The following is an 18,030-nucleotide window of genomic DNA, read 5'->3' as shown; positions in this document are numbered from 1 at the left end:
CATTGGAAGAAATCAGGATCTTAAACCAATTTCAAAATGGTCTAATATCCTGACTTGTTCTGCAGCTGGTTACCATAGTTTCCTGGTTTGGACAAAACAGGAAACTATGGTTAGTTAGACACTTTCTGGTGTAATTTCAGCCCATGCTAAAGAGAAGGGGCTTTTGAGATTTGATAGTCTGAACCAGCTCTGAATTCTGTTCATACAAGCAAATGCCACCTTTAAGTAAAACAAATCCATGTATATTCTTCTCTGACTACTTTAATATGTGTACCTCCATATGGTGAAATATTGAGAGAACCGTGTGAAATTAGAAGCAAATGGTGTGTTTCACGTGATTGCATCAGACAACCAGTCTGTCCTGTGACAGTTGAGGCCATCATGCAATTGCATTTCCTAAGCCAGTGTTTCCCGATCTTCTGAAACCTGCGTTCCGAATCTTCTTTTCTGGATGAAGGCACACCTCATTCTTACACTCGTAAGACAAATTCACCATCACTGCCTGCAACCAACTTTGTATTTTATATGACTTAATCGTTTTTAGTATTAAGATTTTTTTTAACTGCCTTGGATTCCTTGGGAGAGGGAGGGGTGGTATATAAATGTAGGATCGAGATAAGTAAAATAAGCATGTGCTGTTTGAATGCAAGCACTCCTTTGCCTAACAGTTCTCCTTCGTTCTTTTGTCTCCCCAGATGGCCGTAATCGGGCAGCAGTCCAGCAGCAGCACCAACTTGACAGAGCTACAAGTGGTCAACTTGGACACGTCGCATAGCTCCAAGAGTGACTGAGCAACTCTGGGGGTCGGGGGGCGGGAGGGGGAGAACCTGGGGGGCGGAAGGAGAGAGACAGAGGAGAAGGTGTGTCCCTGGCACCCAAACCTGCAGTGGCTGCCTCCAGTTTTTGAGGCCTGTGCATGGCTCGAGGACCTGCGGCGCTCCCCAAAACTGCACCAGGATCTCTGCGGTCCCTATTTTTCTATGGACTCTGTCACTTATTTATTGTTGCCTTTTTCACGTTTTCTTTCCTTTTCTCTCAACACTTCACACCGACACACACACGCACAAATACACACACACACACTCAAAACACATATTAAAGTGGCTGTTGAGGCCAGCGACAGGGAGCTGAGCCTGGGCTGTAAGGGGGGGTGGGGGGGCGGTTTGCTTTGTTACCTTTGGACGCTGCATATACAGTGCTTTTATTTGTGTGTGTGTGTGTTTGTTTGGTTTTGTTTTTCCCCTCCTCACTCCAGCCAAAGAAACGTGTCTCTCGTGGGTGGGGGAACTTTACTCTGCCATGTGTATATAATATATAGGAAGAAAACAACCCTCCTTCTGTCGTCATCGCCAGAGCGGGAGTTCCTTCTCCCCCTCTCCGCAGTGTGTCCACGAACTTCCTCAGCTCACAGTCTCCAGCCTGAGCAGCCAAGACTGTGGCGGGGAGATAAGCTGGAACGCAGAAGGGTCTGAAGCCATCGTCATCCAAAAGGGAGTCTCTTGTTTCTGCTGTCATTTTATTTTCACTTTTAACCTATGCTGGAGCAAAGGGTCATCTCTCTCTCTCCCCCTCACCCCCCACCCCCATCACCCCAGGTTCAGGTTGTCCAGCTGGCTTGCAGCAATGTGCCTTCAAGCAAATCAGTGATGTGTTGTGGCCTGGCCTCTGCACAGCGACCCTTGCCTCTTACGCTTGGCTTGCAAAGAGGGGTCGCTCCCGCCGGTGCCCTCCTTCTCCTTAGGCTCTGTTGTGGGTGGCTGAGGAGAGGCAAGAGCACATTGGCGGCAACCCTGGAACCGTTCCTTCCCTCGAAGCTTGTGTTTGGTTGGTGAGAACCCACCGGCTTTAGGAGTACGTGCCCCGGGGGGGGGGTGAGCGGGCAGCGGACACATTTCACTGTCAGACAGGGCGCTTTTAAACACCGCCCTGCCCACTTCCTTGGGTCATACCCAGCAACCCTTAAGCCCCATCGTTGCAATGGAAGCATCCTCTCGGGCGAGCTTTGTTCGTTTTTGCAGAGGCTGCTCCTCTTGAGAAGGTCGATGAGATGAGCCACCGTCCTTTTTCTAAGTAATCGGGGAGAAGGGTGTAAAGGAACAGTGTCGGAAGCAGAGGGAAAGCTCTATTTTTGTAAGTTTTGAACTCCAAAGGCCTTCCCAAGACTGTTGTGCCCACGATTTGAGACCTCTAACCCCAACCCTGATCAGGTAGCCCCGAAAACAAGATGATTCGTCCTTGAAAGCGTGTTCCGCCTGCCTCTGTTGCTTCCGAGTCTGCCGTCCTCAGTTGGGACTGGGTAGGACTCAAGAGTTGTGGGAACGCACCTCCCCTGCAGGAGAAAGGCAGTGCCGGATGAGTAAGGCGACAGCCGCCGTCAGGTCCTTGTGCTTTAGAAAATTCTTTATCGTGTAGATCCGTGGTTTGGTGTCAGCAAATGCAAAAAAAAACAAAAAGGGAATAGCCGCAAGGGAGATCGGGAAGGGCGTTGTGCTTCCAATGGGAGGGGTGTGCATGTGATGAAGCTATCCCATTGGGGAAAGCACTCTGCCGTTGGATAGTTTTCTTGCCACACAATCATGCACTTCCTTTTAACCAATCCAGAAGTGGCGCAGGAAAGGAATTCTTCATCCCCCTTCCACACACACACACACATACATGCACACAGACACAGGCCTACTTTGGAGCAAGGAGGCTGCAGACTTTTAGAGAAAGGAAGCAGCTGCTGTAACCTTTTTTTAAAACTAAAAAAGACAAAAGAAGCCTTCGGGGGGGCGGGAAAGGACTTTATTTTTCTAAATGTTAAACTCAGTATTTATGTAATTCTCAAAGGAATTAAAGTCTGGCTCCTGTACAGTTTTCATGGGGTTTGTACTTGGGGAGCGGGTGGGTGGGGAAGAAAGGGCCATGGGGTGGGGAGGAGGAAAGGGGCCTTTTAAATTTGTATTGTCACCTTTATGAAATTTCTTCCATGAACATTAGCGTTTAAGCTGGTCTCCTGCCTCAAGCACTTGGGTCAAGCTTGATGGGAAGTCCTGACAGTGGAGGAAGGGAGACTTCCTTTTTAAGGTTTATTTTCCCCTTTCCCAACTTTGCTTCCTTTGAAATCTACGGATGAAGGGCAGTATACAAATTTTATTAATAATAATAACAATAATGGAGTTGACCATACTGTGGAAATTAAGCCCAGCTCACTCACACCCGCTTATGCCTTTTGGTAAAATGGACTGTGTAACATCTGGCTGCAAGCGGTGCCTCACATTTCTCAATACTCCCTTAAGAAACAAAGTCTCCACTCAAAACACAGAATTAGCACAATTTCTTCCCTGGTGTGCTAGTATTGTAAATGTCAAAGCATTCAAAAATTGTATACCCCTACTGCAGCGTAAGGAATAGTGTTTGTTCTACCACCTCTCTTCAAGTCAGTCTTTGAGGGTGCCACAAGACTCTTGATTGTTTTTACTGCAAGAGACCAACAGATTTACTACAGCACAAGGTTTCTTGGACTCAGGCCCATTTTGTCAGGTGTGCGAAACCAAAATTTAGTTGGCTTTATAAAAGTGAAAATTGTAAGTGACAGCTAGATATTAATTACTATGTTAAACAAGCACATCTTTAACCTTTTATAGTACCAGATTGTTGATCATTGGTGAGATGACTGCATTATTTCCCTGGTAAAAAAGGCTAAAGATGTGCCTATCTAGCACATCTAGTTAACATCATAAGTATCACTGAGTTTTAAATTTTGCATCTTCCTGCCATTTTTGCATCTTCCTGCAACTAGCACCTTGATTTTTCTCTTCTATGCACCTGCCAACTTGAGTGGGCTTGAGTCCAGTCTTTTAAGATACAATACTTGTTTGTTTTTGGTGCATGTGTTGATTAGCCTTCAGCCAATGGGCATTTAATGGACTCTAGCAACTGGAGGGGAAACCATGTTTCTGTACGGGAAGATGAGGTCCTAAAGAGGAGCCAAGGTAACCTTATTCTTTTAAGTCTCCCATTTTCCACCTTGGGATGTCATGAGTCCAGGAAACCATCCTTTGGTTCCCTTGGCCTGAGCAAGACTGACCCTTGAATTCCAATGTCCTGGTGTGCTTCCAACTTCCAGCCTCGCCCTAGAGACATGCACTACATTCTTCTATTAAGCTCTGAGCCGAACACTCCTTCCATGGTTAAAATATTTTATCCTTAAAAGACATGGATGCCACAAATGCATTCAGAAAAAAAAGTAACCTACTTCCAGTAATTAAGAGCTCCTTATGAGAATTTGGTCCAGCCATTCTGGTGAAGTGCAGGGAGTTCAAGGGAATCTGATGTAATGGGTAAATATAGCTCATTTTTTATCTGCATGCAACTCCTTAGCAAGCTGGTGGCCTGTGTTGACCTGCCAAGTGATGAAAATTTTACTATCCTTTTGTATTTGGTCAGGAGTTGAGAGTAGAGGGGGAGTGGTAAAGGGTGCTTAACATGGCCAATAATAACAAATTACTGGCCTCCAGGCAGTTGCACATGGTGGCATGTTGGTAAATGGTCAATTGTACTCTCCCACTAATGGGGGTGGGGTGGGAAATCTCTGGTCCTGTAGTAGTTGCTAGGCTACAACTCCCATCATGCTTGACAATTGGCCATGCTGGCTGGAGGTGATGAGAATTGGGAGTCCAGCCACAGGTGACCCCCCAAAAAACCCCCACACTTAGGAATTGGTAAGAGTAAAGGGGGTATGTATGAAGAATATATTTGTATCAAGAGGGAGTTTGTGGTGAATGATTATGGATATGTTTGGGTAGAGGAACATCGGCAAAGCCGGTTTTCTCTAATGTTGCTGACTCAAAAGATGCCTGTTAAATAGGATCAGAAACCAAACCAAACTGATCCCCCCCCAAAAAAGTTCTTCCAGGGACCCCCCACACCCCTGCCCGATTTCAAGTGCTGAGGATCTTGTTCCATTTAATCTGTAGTCCGTTCCCCACCCCCCCAATTTTAGGAAGTTTTGTTGGCTACGAAAAGCACCTGCAGGTTAAACGCTAATGTTGCATGTAATTTAAAGTGTTGACTTGTAAGAACACTTATCAGGGATGAAATGGCATTTATTGTGTGGTGACCTTTCTAGTTCACACTTTACAGATTGTTTTGGGGTTTTGTGTGTGTGTGCGTATGCGTGTGTGTGCGTGAGTGGCTGTGCGTGTGGGGTTAATTTCCAGGGTTGTGTTTCTGGAAGGATGTGACTGTAATCGCAGTACTATGTACAGAGCTTTCTTTTGTATTAAAAAAAAATACTCTTTCAATAAATGTATCATTTTGTGCACAGACTTTGTGTCCTTAGTGTTGCCTCAGGGATTCAGAAACGGGAAACAAAATGGGGGATGCTCACAAAGTTCTGGGATATTCACAAGCCAAAAATGAAGAGAGCCCCCAACATCACCAGCAACACTCCTAGCCCTTTCTGCATTGGACAGAGATCGTATGCATCTTTGAACCGGTGGAGATATATATCTGAAGGAAGCTAGTCCCTCATAATTTATTGGAGGGTGAAATGGGGAGAGGGAATTTGAACTGCGGTGTTCAGAAACCCAGATTTTCTGAAGAAGAGCCAAACTGCATGTTATCACTGGCAAATTCAGGCCCTCAAAATTGTGCCTCTTGTTGTGATGTAAACAGGGAGATGGGAGTGTTTGTCAGATAATTTGCCGAGAGTGGCTGGGGTACAAATAATAAAATTATTAAATTATTATTATTATAATTGGGTGGAGGGGCGGTGTTTTACCCTTCTCAGCATTTTTTCCCCACAGGCTCTCCTTATCCCTAATGAACTGAAGTTTGCTCTTGCTCACAGATTCTAGGGCTTGGCCTTTTTCATTTCTTTTAAAAAATGTATGAGCTGCTTACACAGTAAAATAAATAAATTTTGAAGTGAAATTTTTGAAGTGGTCTGCAAGAAGATCAAACCTATCCATTCTTAAGGAAATCAGCTCACTGGAAGGACAGATCCTGAAGCTGAGGATCCAATACTCTGGCCACCTCATGAGAAGAGAAGACTCCCTGGAAAAGACTGAGGGCACAAGGAGAAGGGGATGACAGAGGACGAGATGGTTGGACAGTGTTCTCGAAGCTACCAGCATGAGTTTGACCAAAATGTGGGAGGCAGTGGGAGACAGGAGTGCCTGGCGTGCTCTAGTCCATGGGGTCATGAAGAGTCGGACACGACTAAATGACTAAACAACAACAACAGCAACAGGTTCAATGTCATATAAAACCTAACTAACCTGCAAAAAGCAATTAAATAGGCACAAGCCATCATCTAAAGAGAAGGATAAATTCAGGAAGACTTTTAAAATAAATGTAACTTGAGCCTTGTGTCTGGATAGGCTTGATGGTTTTTATTGCTAGACTTCGCAAATGCTAGAAATTTAAGGTTACTATCCAGCAACACTGGAGGGCAACTAATTCCCTGCCACTGTAGCGAAGCCCAAGTCTTCACATGTACGGTAGATAAGTCCAATGGAGTTAAAGCGGGCTTATTTCCAAGAAAATCCTCTCAGGGTTGGTTAACAATGAGCTGGGGGGGGGACTGCTTTGGCAGGTTCTGTTGTCTTTGTGTCACACTTTCACAAAATCATGGCCTCAGGTGGTATACAGGCTCCATCTTGGGGGGGGAAAGCAGTATGTAGGGTAGTCACCAACTGTATGTAGCTTGTCTGTGCCAAAGTAGTTTATAGACAGTGAAATGGCAAAGTTTAATCCCTTGAGGTTTTTTTTTTGTCAAAACAGGAGGATATAAAGCCAGAAGAAATAATGTGTGTTCCCTTGCTTTTTTCCTATAATATTGCTTTTTTAAAAAAAGCAGGATTCAAGTGCCCATGTTTAGAGCTTAATACAGTACAGTACTTATATATTCAAAAAGTTGCTTGTCATAGGGGAAGGATACTCTGTAAGTGCTTAGAATATAGATGCTAATGACTAGCACAGGTGGCAAATACACAATCCTTCATGTCATTTGAAATCACAACAAAATTAAATGAAGAACTGAGTTTGCGCTTTAGCCTTGTTCTGGCCAAGTTGGTCTACACAATCTAATGAAAGCACTTAAAGTTGAGCAAATAAAGCTTGCATGAATCTGATAGTGACTTGCGTTCTAATCAATATAGAGCTAATACCGTTGCTAGGAGGCACAGGTAGGCAGAGTGCTGCTGTGCTCATCTCCAGTTTGCAGGCTTCCCACAGGCACTGTGAGAGCAAGATGCTGAAACTAGATGGGCCATTGGGCTGATCCAGTAGCTTCATTTTATGTTATTAAATACAAGCAGTGTATGTAGAGCTAGGGAGAAAAGGGCTTGGGAGATCTTTCACTGGTGGGTCAGCACAGACTACCAGCTTGCTGAGGAGTTGCACACAGATAAAAATGGGAGACTCTGTATCTTAAGGGCAGAAAAATCTCTTTGGATTTATTACATACATTTTGTGTTTTTAATCTTGTATTTTTGTGCTGTGCGCCACCCTGAGATTTACAGATGAAGGGCGGTATAGAAATTTAATAAAAACACACAAAAGTAAAACGCATGACCTGCTGTGGCTTTCCTGGTCTGGAAATGGCTGCAGCTGTTAACCATCCGCAGCTGATAGAAGACACATGTAGCTCCTGAGACCGCCTGAGCCTCCAGGGAGAGTTGGATCCAATAGCACCGCCAGACTGCGAATCTGCTCCTTCAGGAGCATAGCTGTCAACGTTTCCCTTTCTTAAAGGGAAATTCCCTTATTCCGAATAGGATTCCTCACAAGAAAAGGGAAAAGTTGACAGCTATGTTCAGGAGATGTGCAACCCATCCAGGATTGGCATTCAGCCAATTTATTTTTTAATGTATTTCTCCCCCCCCCCCCCGGTTTTTATGTATCTATTTGTGTGCTCTATGTGGGTGCTGTTTGCTTGTCTGGTTGCAAGTCGATTTGGGCTGCCCTGCGCAAGATAAAGAGACTAAACACATTTAAATAATAGTAATAATAATAATAGTAATAGTAATAATAATAGTTATAATAATAGTAATATAATGCACATTTGTTCAGCAGCAAGTGTCGGTGTTCTCAATGGGGCTTGTTATCCGGCAGATGCAAATGCTAGATTAAATAACTAAAGGAGTGAGAATGGGCTCAGCTGCAGCCGGCTCGCCAGCTAAGCAGTGACGGCTCAGGTGGAATCTACACACATATTTTAAAAGTTCTGAAAATGCTTATTATTAAAGCGTTTTTTAAAAAACACACACAGACATTGAATTTTCCATAAGGCTCGCCATCGCCACCTAGTGTCACGTTGTACATTGCACTTTAAAAAAAACACTTAGAACGCTTTTTTTGCTTGCAGCTGCCATTCACTCGGCACCCCATATAGCGACAAAACATACAGAGCGGCGCGCGACTTCGCGGCGTCCGAACTGTCCCTCGCAGGGCCCCGTAGACTAGAGGAGCTGGCGGCGGCGTTAAAGCTGAAGGGAAAGGGCTTACGCACGCGCGACTTCCGGCGCATGCGCCCTGGTGACCCGGAACTTGTGGAGCTGCTGGAGTGGCCGGGCGAGGAGGCGGCGGCGGAGGAGGAGGAGGAGCGGCGGCGGTGGCGGCGTCGCCCTCGGTGCTTGGCTGGGCAGGTAACGGGATTCCCTGGGCGTCGGACGGGGCTCATTCCCCTCAGCAGCCCCCTTCTAGGGTGGTCTCGGCTTAGGGGCCCTCAGCGTCAGGCGAGCCGGGGCGCTTCCCCGGCAGCACGTTGTGTCGCCCCGCGGCCCTTCTGGGCGGGGAGCTTCCTCCCGCCGCTCCGTTTCTTTGTGCTCCTTTCTCTTTCGCTTCCGCACCGCCGCCTCCCTGGTGGGGAGGGAGCCCGGCTTGCCCACAGGGGTTCAGTCGAGGGACTGGTGAGGGGAACTTGCCCGCCGCTGGGGGTGTCGCGGGGATTCCTCTGAATGGAGGCGGCCGAGAGGGAGCGCGTGTCCGAAAGCTCAAGAGAGAGCTGCGGCCGTGTGGATTAAACGGGCGACAAAGCCTGTACAGTGGTACCTCAGGCTACATACGCTTCAGGTTACAGACTCCACTAACCCAGAAATAGTACCTCGGGTTAAGAACTTTGCTTCAGGATGAGAACAGAAATTGCGTGGCGGCAGCGGGAGGCCCCATTAGCTAAAGTGGTGCTTCAGGTTAAGAACAGTTTCAGGTTAAGAACGGACCTCCGGAACGAATTAAGTACGTAACCTGAGGTACCACTGTACCTTATATGAAAGGGGGCCGGGAGAGAAACAACAGGACGACCCTCCTCCGTCGGATGCATTGATTGAAATCCGACCGCCCCAAGTATAGGTAGGAGGGAACCGATCCCAATAACGTATTTCACACACACACACACACACACACACACACGTATCTGTATCTCACGCGCCGGCTCGCGAACTGCTGCTCCAAGAAGAAATCCGAGTGCAATTAAAACGTCCCGACTTCCAGTCCGAAGGGCCTGTACGGATGGGAAATGTGGGTCGAAGTGACGTTTCAGTGAGCAAATTGTACTTTTCTCACATAGAACTTGGTTTGGGGGACCTCTCCTGAAATGAGTTTGAGGCTTCTTCCGCGCAAAAGGAGGAAAGTGCTTGACTTCTGAGAGCAAGCATTATGGCTCTTGTTAATGAGTGGCTCATTAGTAGCATTTCTGACTTATTCTTGACCAAATGGGTGTGTGGTTTTTCGTCATATGGAGAATCTCTTCTTTCCATTATGTGCTGGATAGTTTGGGGTGTTTCACCCACAGATAAATTGCCTTAGTATCCTTTGATGTGTACGGTGTGACAGATAAAATGTTTTTAGATAGTGTAAAGGCTTTGCTTATTGTGCATGAATGTGATTTAAATGTCATAACATGCTATCAGTGTGGACTGTGATAGGAAATGCTGAGTGGGAAACTTTAAATCAGTATTTTTACAGCAATTTACATTACTGCTTTAAAATTGCCTCGATTTAAGCCGATGCACGGTGCTGCAACAGAATCTCTCCCAGCGCTGCACTTTATGGAGTAACAGGTCATTGTTGCATGAATTTTCATAGGCGAGAGTCTGCTTCATCAGATGTATTACTAAGAGTATATTCCTTTGATGCCAGAGAATAGGTTCTGACTCATACATCTGATGAAGTAGCACCTAGAATTCATCCCTCAGGATTCCAGTGTTAATTTGAAATACACTTGGTGCTAGACAAGCAAAATAATTTTCCATGTTCATGCTGGCTAGAACTTTCTCAAAGACTGTTACTCCAAGATTAAGTTACTCTATTTGATTAAAAGTTGATTATTAAGTAATGGTCTGAACGGAAATAAAAGCAGAGGGAAAGACTTCTTCCGTTGTAACATTTATGGGACATTGCAAATGGATGCGCAAGCCTATGTTGGCAAGATACAAAGTAATGGAAAGAAGAAAATGTTGGAATAGCTTGATTATAAATCACCTGATGGGCAAGGTTATCACAGGTGCAAGGCCAAATGAGCCAGTTGCTGTGGTAATGGCTGCTCTGAGCTGTAGCTATATCACGGTGATTAATGTATGTCAGCTAGTTTTAGTTGGCCTTAGTACAGTAAGCCCGCAACTTACACACATTTAACTTGTGCGCATTTACATACTTGGCCATTCTTTAAAAAAAAAAAGAGGGCGGAAAGGGGACACAAAGGACTTTGGCAGCCCCACCCATCAATGAACCCAGTGTGTTTTGACTATGTGATTTTGGCTTTAGGAGCAATCCCCAGAACATGGCCCCTGCGTAAGGTGTGGGCCTATTCTACTGCGGTTGAAGCCTTGGAATTAGAGCAACAGAGATGTTCTGTATCTGTATATATCTGTAGCTGAAAAACCTGCAGGCTAAAACTTCCTGTTCTGTGTATAACTTTCTCCAGCACTGTTTGCTGTGTCTGTTACTTATGCAACAGTAAAAGATTTGGCGACTTTTACTGTGAGCATGATCTAAATCCACACTTCCATTGTATATGTGTCTTATCTCAGATTCGTAACAGAACACTTCATTTTTATGGTTAGAATCATTTACGGGAGCTGGAAAATCAAGATTAAGAAAAAGATAGGTTAATCTATGGGAGGAAAAGTGTTAAATGTTATCTTGGCTGGGGTATAAAACAATTAAAAAATGTTCTACACCTCACAAGAAGGAAATATAATTTCAAATGTTACCAAATTTGAAAATACATACTATCTTTTTATAATGACAAAGCCAAACGCTTCCACAAACAATCAAATGGCAGTATTGTACTTCCCATTTAAACTATTGTCATTGGACAATAGCCAGAGTCTTGTGAACATACTTCCCCTCACCCCAATCTTCTTCAGAGGGTCCTTCAGCATTTGGGAGCAGATTTTAGGGGCAGGTGAAGGGGTGAGGGAGAGTTGTTTTTGCCATTGGTGCCCATTTTGCTGGTGGATGGACACAGTAGGATTTTGCCCACTGATTTTAGCTACATGGTATTTGCTTCAGTTTCTATACGTCCTATCTGTGTGGTTTCTTTCAAAACCAGCACATTAAAAAACCCAAAGATTTAAATGTATAAAATGTCAATAATTAGAAACATTGTCAACTGTCACGGAGGTTTTCCCAAATGTTTTGGTTAGTGTTATATCTGGTTATTATGTCCCCTCTTAAACCCCTGTAAGTACATTCATATTGTTTATACATCTCTGGACTGATAAATTTCGCATTTGAATGTTTATTGTTTTCTAGCCCCTCTATGGTGAGAGACTTTGTCTTATAGTCTGTATTGCAGAGATGTAATATTTTCCCCCTTTATCTAGTTTAAATAAAATAAGAAATAAAAAATGAAATGTAAGAAAGTCCTGGTTTATTAACTCTTAGAAGCAAATATTGGGCTTTTCTTCTTCTTTCCAGTTCATATTCAAAGTCAGTTTCTTTTTTTTTGTCATGTTATCAGTTAGTGCAACATGTCACCTTAGCGCCACAGCTTCCAGCTTGTCCTTTGCATTTGAAACTGTCTAATCTTACAACCTTAGCACCAAAGTTCACATGACAGGAGGCAGGCTCATAAAGCACATGTGAGTGTTTCTCATTGTGTGATGATTTGGTTGATGCAAGCGGTTTGTTGTACCTACTGGTTTCTTGAAACTTATGGGAGAAAACTAATGTTCTTGTGACACATGGCTTTAGGGAAGTTCTGCTGCTTTAAATGTGTTGATAGGCTAATTTGCAGTCCTGTGAAATTGAGGATTTTAAAAAAATGTTTTGAAATGTGAGCCTTGGCAGACTTGCTTGGAAATAGAGTGTGAGCAAACAATCAGATTCAGAAGTAAAATAATTCTGTTTGGAGTGAGTGCATCCGTTGCACTGCTGTCAACAAGAACACCACTAGGTCCACAAACTAGGTTTGTGTCACTTTCCAGTGATAACACAGCTAAGGATGAGCCGGGTTTCAATGCCTGCCCCTTGATGGGAGAGAGAGTGTAAAAAATATTTTCCTGTAATTTTTGCACTGTATTTCAGGCCACTATGCAAGAAAGGAAAGGACTGTAATTCCCACAGCGTTTCCATCATAAAGGGGATAAAGTCTTGTTTATCTTGGAGAGCTGTGCTGAAGACCATTGCCAGTGAAGGGGCATCTCTTGAAGGCAGGCAGAGATTGTTTTTAGTGGGGGCTGGCGCTGGTCAGTTTGAATCCCAAGGTCTCCTTTCCAAACCTGGCAAAGTCCAGCAGAGTTGCCCCACAGAGCAATGTATTCTGATCAGTTGTTTAAATTTGGCTAGAAGACGTTTGGTACAGTATTACTTTTAGTCCAGGAATAAGTTCCATGCTGGTTTCAGTAAGAGGTTGGCACTGAGTGGAACCCACTGATGATGCGGCATGGGTGGAATGCTGAGTGATGGAAGCGCAGTCTTGGAGCCAGGCTGTTCCAGATGACAAGAAGTCTGCCAAGCCTCCAGCACAGAAGTATTATTAATTGGTGTTAGCTTAGCAGATGTAAGAAAATACTTTTCGGACGACGTCCGCAAGGTCATGTTAAGTGAGAGAGAGAGAAAAATACAAACACCAGAAGGAAATATGCAGTGCATGATGGAAAGTGGAATCATTGAAGGAGGCAGGTTTGCTCTTTAGTTGTTGGATATTGGAGAATCCAGGGCTGGGGGTGCTGGTAGCAATAATGTCTAGCCCAGAATGAAAGTTGTCATTGTGCTTGGAAGACAGTTACTTTTAAACTGTGCGGCTGCTTTCTCTTTTTGTTCCTAGTTGCAGGCCCGCTGATTTCTTTTCACTGTGCAAAGTCTGTCTCTCTTCCATTGCTGTCAGCACTTGAGTATGCAGAACAGTTGACAGATTGCAAAGCATGGCTCACAAGGAGGAGAAGTTGCATCTAAGGCATGCATGACTAAGTCTCTGTTCTTACCAGTAGGAGCTAGACTGTCCGTCTCCCATCAGTGGGTAGCAGATCACAGATGACTTGAACATGCTGTAAAAAGTAATAATGCTTTTTTCTTGTCCTGCCTCTGCTAGCAATGTGGGGCTTTAGGAAGGATGAGTGAAGGCGATCTATTGTCATGACTTCCCACAATGAGTTCTGGAAATTGTAGTTTGTGAGAGAACTAAGAATTCTGCTAGAAAACTCCCCCATCTATGGTTCCCCAAGGAGAAGGAATGATTGTTTAACACTGAAGTGTAGATATGATTTTTCTCCTCCTCCATCTAAGAGGATTAGAGAAAGGAACACACACATTTTTCTGACCTTTGCAAAGCTCTAGTTCTGCTCAGTTTTATTTGAACTGTGAGAAAGAAGAGACTTTGGGGGGAGAGTTGTTTGTGCTTTTCCTTTTGCTCTGCCCAACAAAAGTATAAGATGGAATTTCAGAGAGGGCTGCCTCCCATTTCTTCTAAAGAGATCGCAATGTGTGCCCACATACAGAAGAGGATCCACCTCTGGATGAAACTATAAACCAGGATTGGAAGTTTCTAATTGCTGCATGGTGGGGGTTTTGGTGAGGGAGAGCAGGGGAGGCACAAGAGTTTGGGCAAGGAGAATGAAGCTCTTCAGAAATCGGTTTTATTGTTTTATCTATTTATAAATTGCATTGAGGTTTTCTTTAAGTCAAGCAGCATATAAATTTTAAGAAATAACGTCTTGTGCATGATTTTATGTTGTGAACCAACCACCCTGTGATCTTTAGGTGGGCAGCATACAATTTTAATAAATAAATAAATAGTTCACCTTGATCCTGTCAAATAAAGAACAGGGATGCTGTTTTTCCTGGACTGGAGAGAAGATTTTTCTAGTGTGAAGATTGCTCAGATCTCCTCTTTTTAGATCTGACATCTGCTCATCTTTTGTTTCTATAATCGAGTTTCCTGGTTTTACTTTAAAAACCACAGCAACTCTCACTGAATTTTATGTGGCCCATGTTTATTAGCAAATGTGTTTTCTTGTGGAGAAGAGTGTTTTCTTCTTGTTAATTCTAGCAGCAGAGGCTCTTAATAAAAGAGAAGCATCTACAGTGGTACCTCAGGTTACATATGCTTCAGGTTACAGACTCCGCTAACCCAGAAATAGTACCTCGGGTTAAGAACTTTGCTTCAGGATGAGAAGAGAAATCGTGCTCCGGCGGCGCGGCAGCAGCGGGAGGCCCCATTAGCTAAAGTGGTGCTTCAGGTTAAAAACGGACCTCTGGAACAAATTAAGTACCTAACCTGAGGTACCACCGTATAGTCCTTCGCTGCCTGATTCACAGCATATAGTTCCCTCCTATTAGAAGAGAACAAATCTCAAAGTGGTTTACAACACATTACAACATCCGATAAAGCAATCCAGAATTCAGATTTCAAGGAAAATAGTCCAGGTCCTTCTCTAAGTAATACTTTGCAATTCCCAGTCTCCAACCTAGCACCCAGAAATCTCCATGTGGTCACAATTGGACCTGCGCCAGTCACAAAATGCACCTGGCACCTGGCTAGTTTTGAACACTGAATGGAAACCATGTTCCCCGCCTGCATGCTTGCAATGTAATAATGCATGATACATCAGGAATCCTTCATGGTCTTGCCAGCTTTTCAGTGAACAAGGATCGGAACCCTTGGCTTGGAGCAAAATGTTTCTAAATGTGCCTTAAGTGCCACACACTTGTAAGGGAGAAGTCAGTGACACTGAGAAGTCTGTCTGGCATGGAGTGTATGACGGGGTCCCCACAGGTACAAGGAGTCATAGTTGATATTATGCATTTTGCACCAGACCAACTTTTTTACTTAAAACAATTTGGTGCTTCTAGTTATGGCACCATGGGGCACCTAGCCTGGATATCTCTCGGGAGCCTAACCTCTTCCCTTTGCTGTTCACAGATATATCTTCCATCATGGTGGGCGAGAGGAGAAATGGAAATCTGCTGGTGCATCTTGGGCCCAAACTGCAGGCCTATCCCGAGGAGCTAATCCGGCAGCGCCGCGGCCACGATGGCCACACCGAATACTTGATTCGCTGGAGCATCCTTAGCTTGGATGACAGCCTAGGCAACAGCGCCAATGCTGCTTCCTCCGAGAGCAAAACGGAGAATATTCTGATGTGGATGTCGGCAGAGGAGGTTTATGCCAACTGCCCCACACTGCTGGGCAAGAGGAAACCTGAGGGGCAGCGGGTAAAGGAGGAAAAAGCACCTAGCACATTCCCATCTGACGTCACTCTGGATGAGGCCTCGCTGCTTGAGATGAAGGCTGATGTCAGGAACCTGGTGCAGCGGGCTGCTCGGCAAATGGCCAGGACTACAGGCCCAGAGTCCTCCATCCTGAACACCATCCATGTGCTCAGTGCCTATGCCAGTATTGGCTCGTTGACGGGTGTCTTCAAAGAGACAGGTGCTCTGGATCTGCTGATGAAGATGCTGTGTAATGAGGAGAAGCAGATTCGCCGAAGTGCTGGGAAGATGCTGAGGGCCCTGGCTTCCCATGACGCAGGTGAGATTTCCTGGTCTGAAATCCTAGGGTGACCTCCAGGCTTAGAATTTTAGAGTTGGAAGGGACCCCAAGGGACATCTAGTCCAGCTCCCTGCGATGCAGGAATTCTCTGTTGATAGTCCCTAGAATGCTTTGAGAAACTGGAAAATGATAATGATTCATGTGGATGGAGTACCTGGTGGGATTGGGTGGCTGAATCTGCTCAAGGCTTCTGCCTGTTGCATTTGATGGTGGTATTGTTATTCAGATAAGAAGAAGCAATCTGAAAATGTGGTCGTCTTGTTCATTAGGGCTGAGTAAAATTTTGATTCCAAACAAAGTCAAAGTTTGGTAAGTCTGAACCTCCTCCAGAGACACTGCAATCACTGTTGTTCTTTTACATAGCATTTTAAATTGCCGAGGCTTTCTGTGTTCCTCATGGTGTTAGATTGCAAGACAGATAAAGTGTGGTTTTCTAGTTGTCTTGGGAGAACCAAGATCTTAAGAACTTCTAAAGAAACTTTCATTTTATATTTGAGGATGATTCCAGGGCTAAATGAGTAATTACAGATCCCTTGCTGGAACTACGTTTAGTCAGACCTCTCAGACGTTTCTCTGTGGGTTTTAATAGGGTTATCCTGTATTTCTTGAATTTAGACAAATAGGTTTTTCCTGAGTCTTTCCTCAGAGGTATGCTGCAGCAATGTTCATCTGTCACATTCTCACACTAAGCATGGTTTATCTTTTTCCTTGGGGTTCTCTGGAGGAAAGGAAAGGGGATATAGCTTGCCTTGAGACCTTGGCTATCTTGATTTTTAATTATTTCTAGGATACTTTTAACCTTGATGTTTTAAGTATTCGGTCTGTAGTTCCCTGCTACTGTAATATTTCTTACTAGACTAGACGGAACTGTATCCATTAGCTGTTTAAATGGAGGTCCACTCACACAACAGGACTTCCCCTTCCTCTGCTCTCCCCATGCCCTCAAAATCTACATGAGGAGGGGGCATGGGGTGGGCTGCAGAGGAGAGAAGGGGAAATTCCATTGTACAAGTGGATGTCTTAAGTGTGGAATGGCAGCTTTGGATACAGCCTTCATTGTGAGGCATGAGGATATTCCTCCTACCCATGAAGTCAAAGCGTCATTATAATGAATATTAATATTTATTTTTAATTCAGCTCATTGGACTGAAGTTAGTGAAGTTTGGTCCCACTTCAGGCAAACAAAAGTTCGGTGTCTTCTTTGGGAGACAGTTCAGGTTCATGTGCAAACATTTAAAAATTCACCCCATGCAGGATTGCCCCAGCGTTTAGACCAGGAAGCGCTTTCGGATGCTGGGTCTCAGCCTCAGGATGTGGGGATTATTATTTTTTTTTTAAAAAAACAACCTCATTTTCGTGGTCATTTGTCAGGGATTCATTAGCTGTGATTCCTCCATTGCAAGGGGTTGGTTACCTCCCAACTCTACAATTCTGTGATGTGGATTTTTATAGTTATAAAGTGATTAAAATCTTTATAAAGTATCCTGATCTTAATGATGGATAGTAAGCATATTACGCAGCAGGAATGAGGAATCTTTTTGCCTCCATGGGCCAGATCCACATTGGGATTGACCTTATGTGCTAAATTTAACAAGTGGATGGGCCTACCCACCTGTCAATCTCCTGACACCACAGTGACATCAGCTGATTTGGTGCTGTCGAGCTCCAAAGCTGGGACTTCAAAGCAGGTCACAGGCAACCAAGGAGCTGTAAAATTGAAAAAACAACAACAGTAAAACTTTTTCATAGCAGCTGTATCAATGCAGCTCTCTTGTTTCAGAGGGGTTTTCAATGCAAAACCCCTTCCTGGTCCAGTTTGCATTAAAACTGCTCCGAAAACAAAGGCAAAAAGCTCTGTGCAAGGTGCTCTGAAGTCCTGATTTTGGGACTTAAAAGCATAGCCAAACTGAGCAACCAAGCTGCATTGCGTTAAGTAGTCCTGTTTGTATCAGTTAACTGGAGCAATGAGACATTGAAAAACTCACTAGGACAGTAATTGAGAACAAGCACAAAATGGCAGTCTTCTCTAGAGAAGAAGAATAAATAAC

General features: G+C 44.3%; 2 protein-coding genes across 3 annotated transcripts in view; both read left to right on the top strand.

Moving 5' to 3' along the window:
- Nucleotides 1-5,307, top strand: part of SRF (serum response factor) — a 73,062-nt gene extending 67,755 nt beyond the window's left edge. For both annotated transcript variants that reach the window (XM_083605214.1, XM_083605213.1), the window contains one exon: nucleotides 696-5,307. In XM_083605214.1, coding sequence (XP_083461340.1) covers nucleotides 696-791 — 96 coding nt within the window. In that variant the 3' untranslated portion in view covers nucleotides 792-5,307. The remainder of the gene's footprint in view (nucleotides 1-695) is intronic.
- A 3,235-nt stretch (nucleotides 5,308-8,542) lies between these two features.
- Nucleotides 8,543-18,030, top strand: part of LOC310758444 (cullin-9-like) — a 54,169-nt gene continuing 44,681 nt past the window's right edge. The window contains exons 1-2 of the mRNA XM_083604696.1: nucleotides 8,543-8,633; nucleotides 15,353-15,961. Of these exons, the coding sequence (XP_083460822.1) occupies nucleotides 15,367-15,961 (595 nt within the window). The 5' untranslated portion in view covers nucleotides 8,543-8,633; nucleotides 15,353-15,366. The remainder of the gene's footprint in view (nucleotides 8,634-15,352; nucleotides 15,962-18,030) is intronic.

Source organism: Podarcis filfolensis (assembly GCF_964270895.1).
Source record: "Podarcis filfolensis genome assembly, chromosome: 3".
NCBI classification, from domain to species: Eukaryota; Metazoa; Chordata; class Lepidosauria; order Squamata; family Lacertidae; genus Podarcis; species Podarcis filfolensis.
The sequence above is the reverse complement of the archived record's forward strand: the minus strand, read 5'-3'. Positions and strand labels throughout refer to the sequence as shown.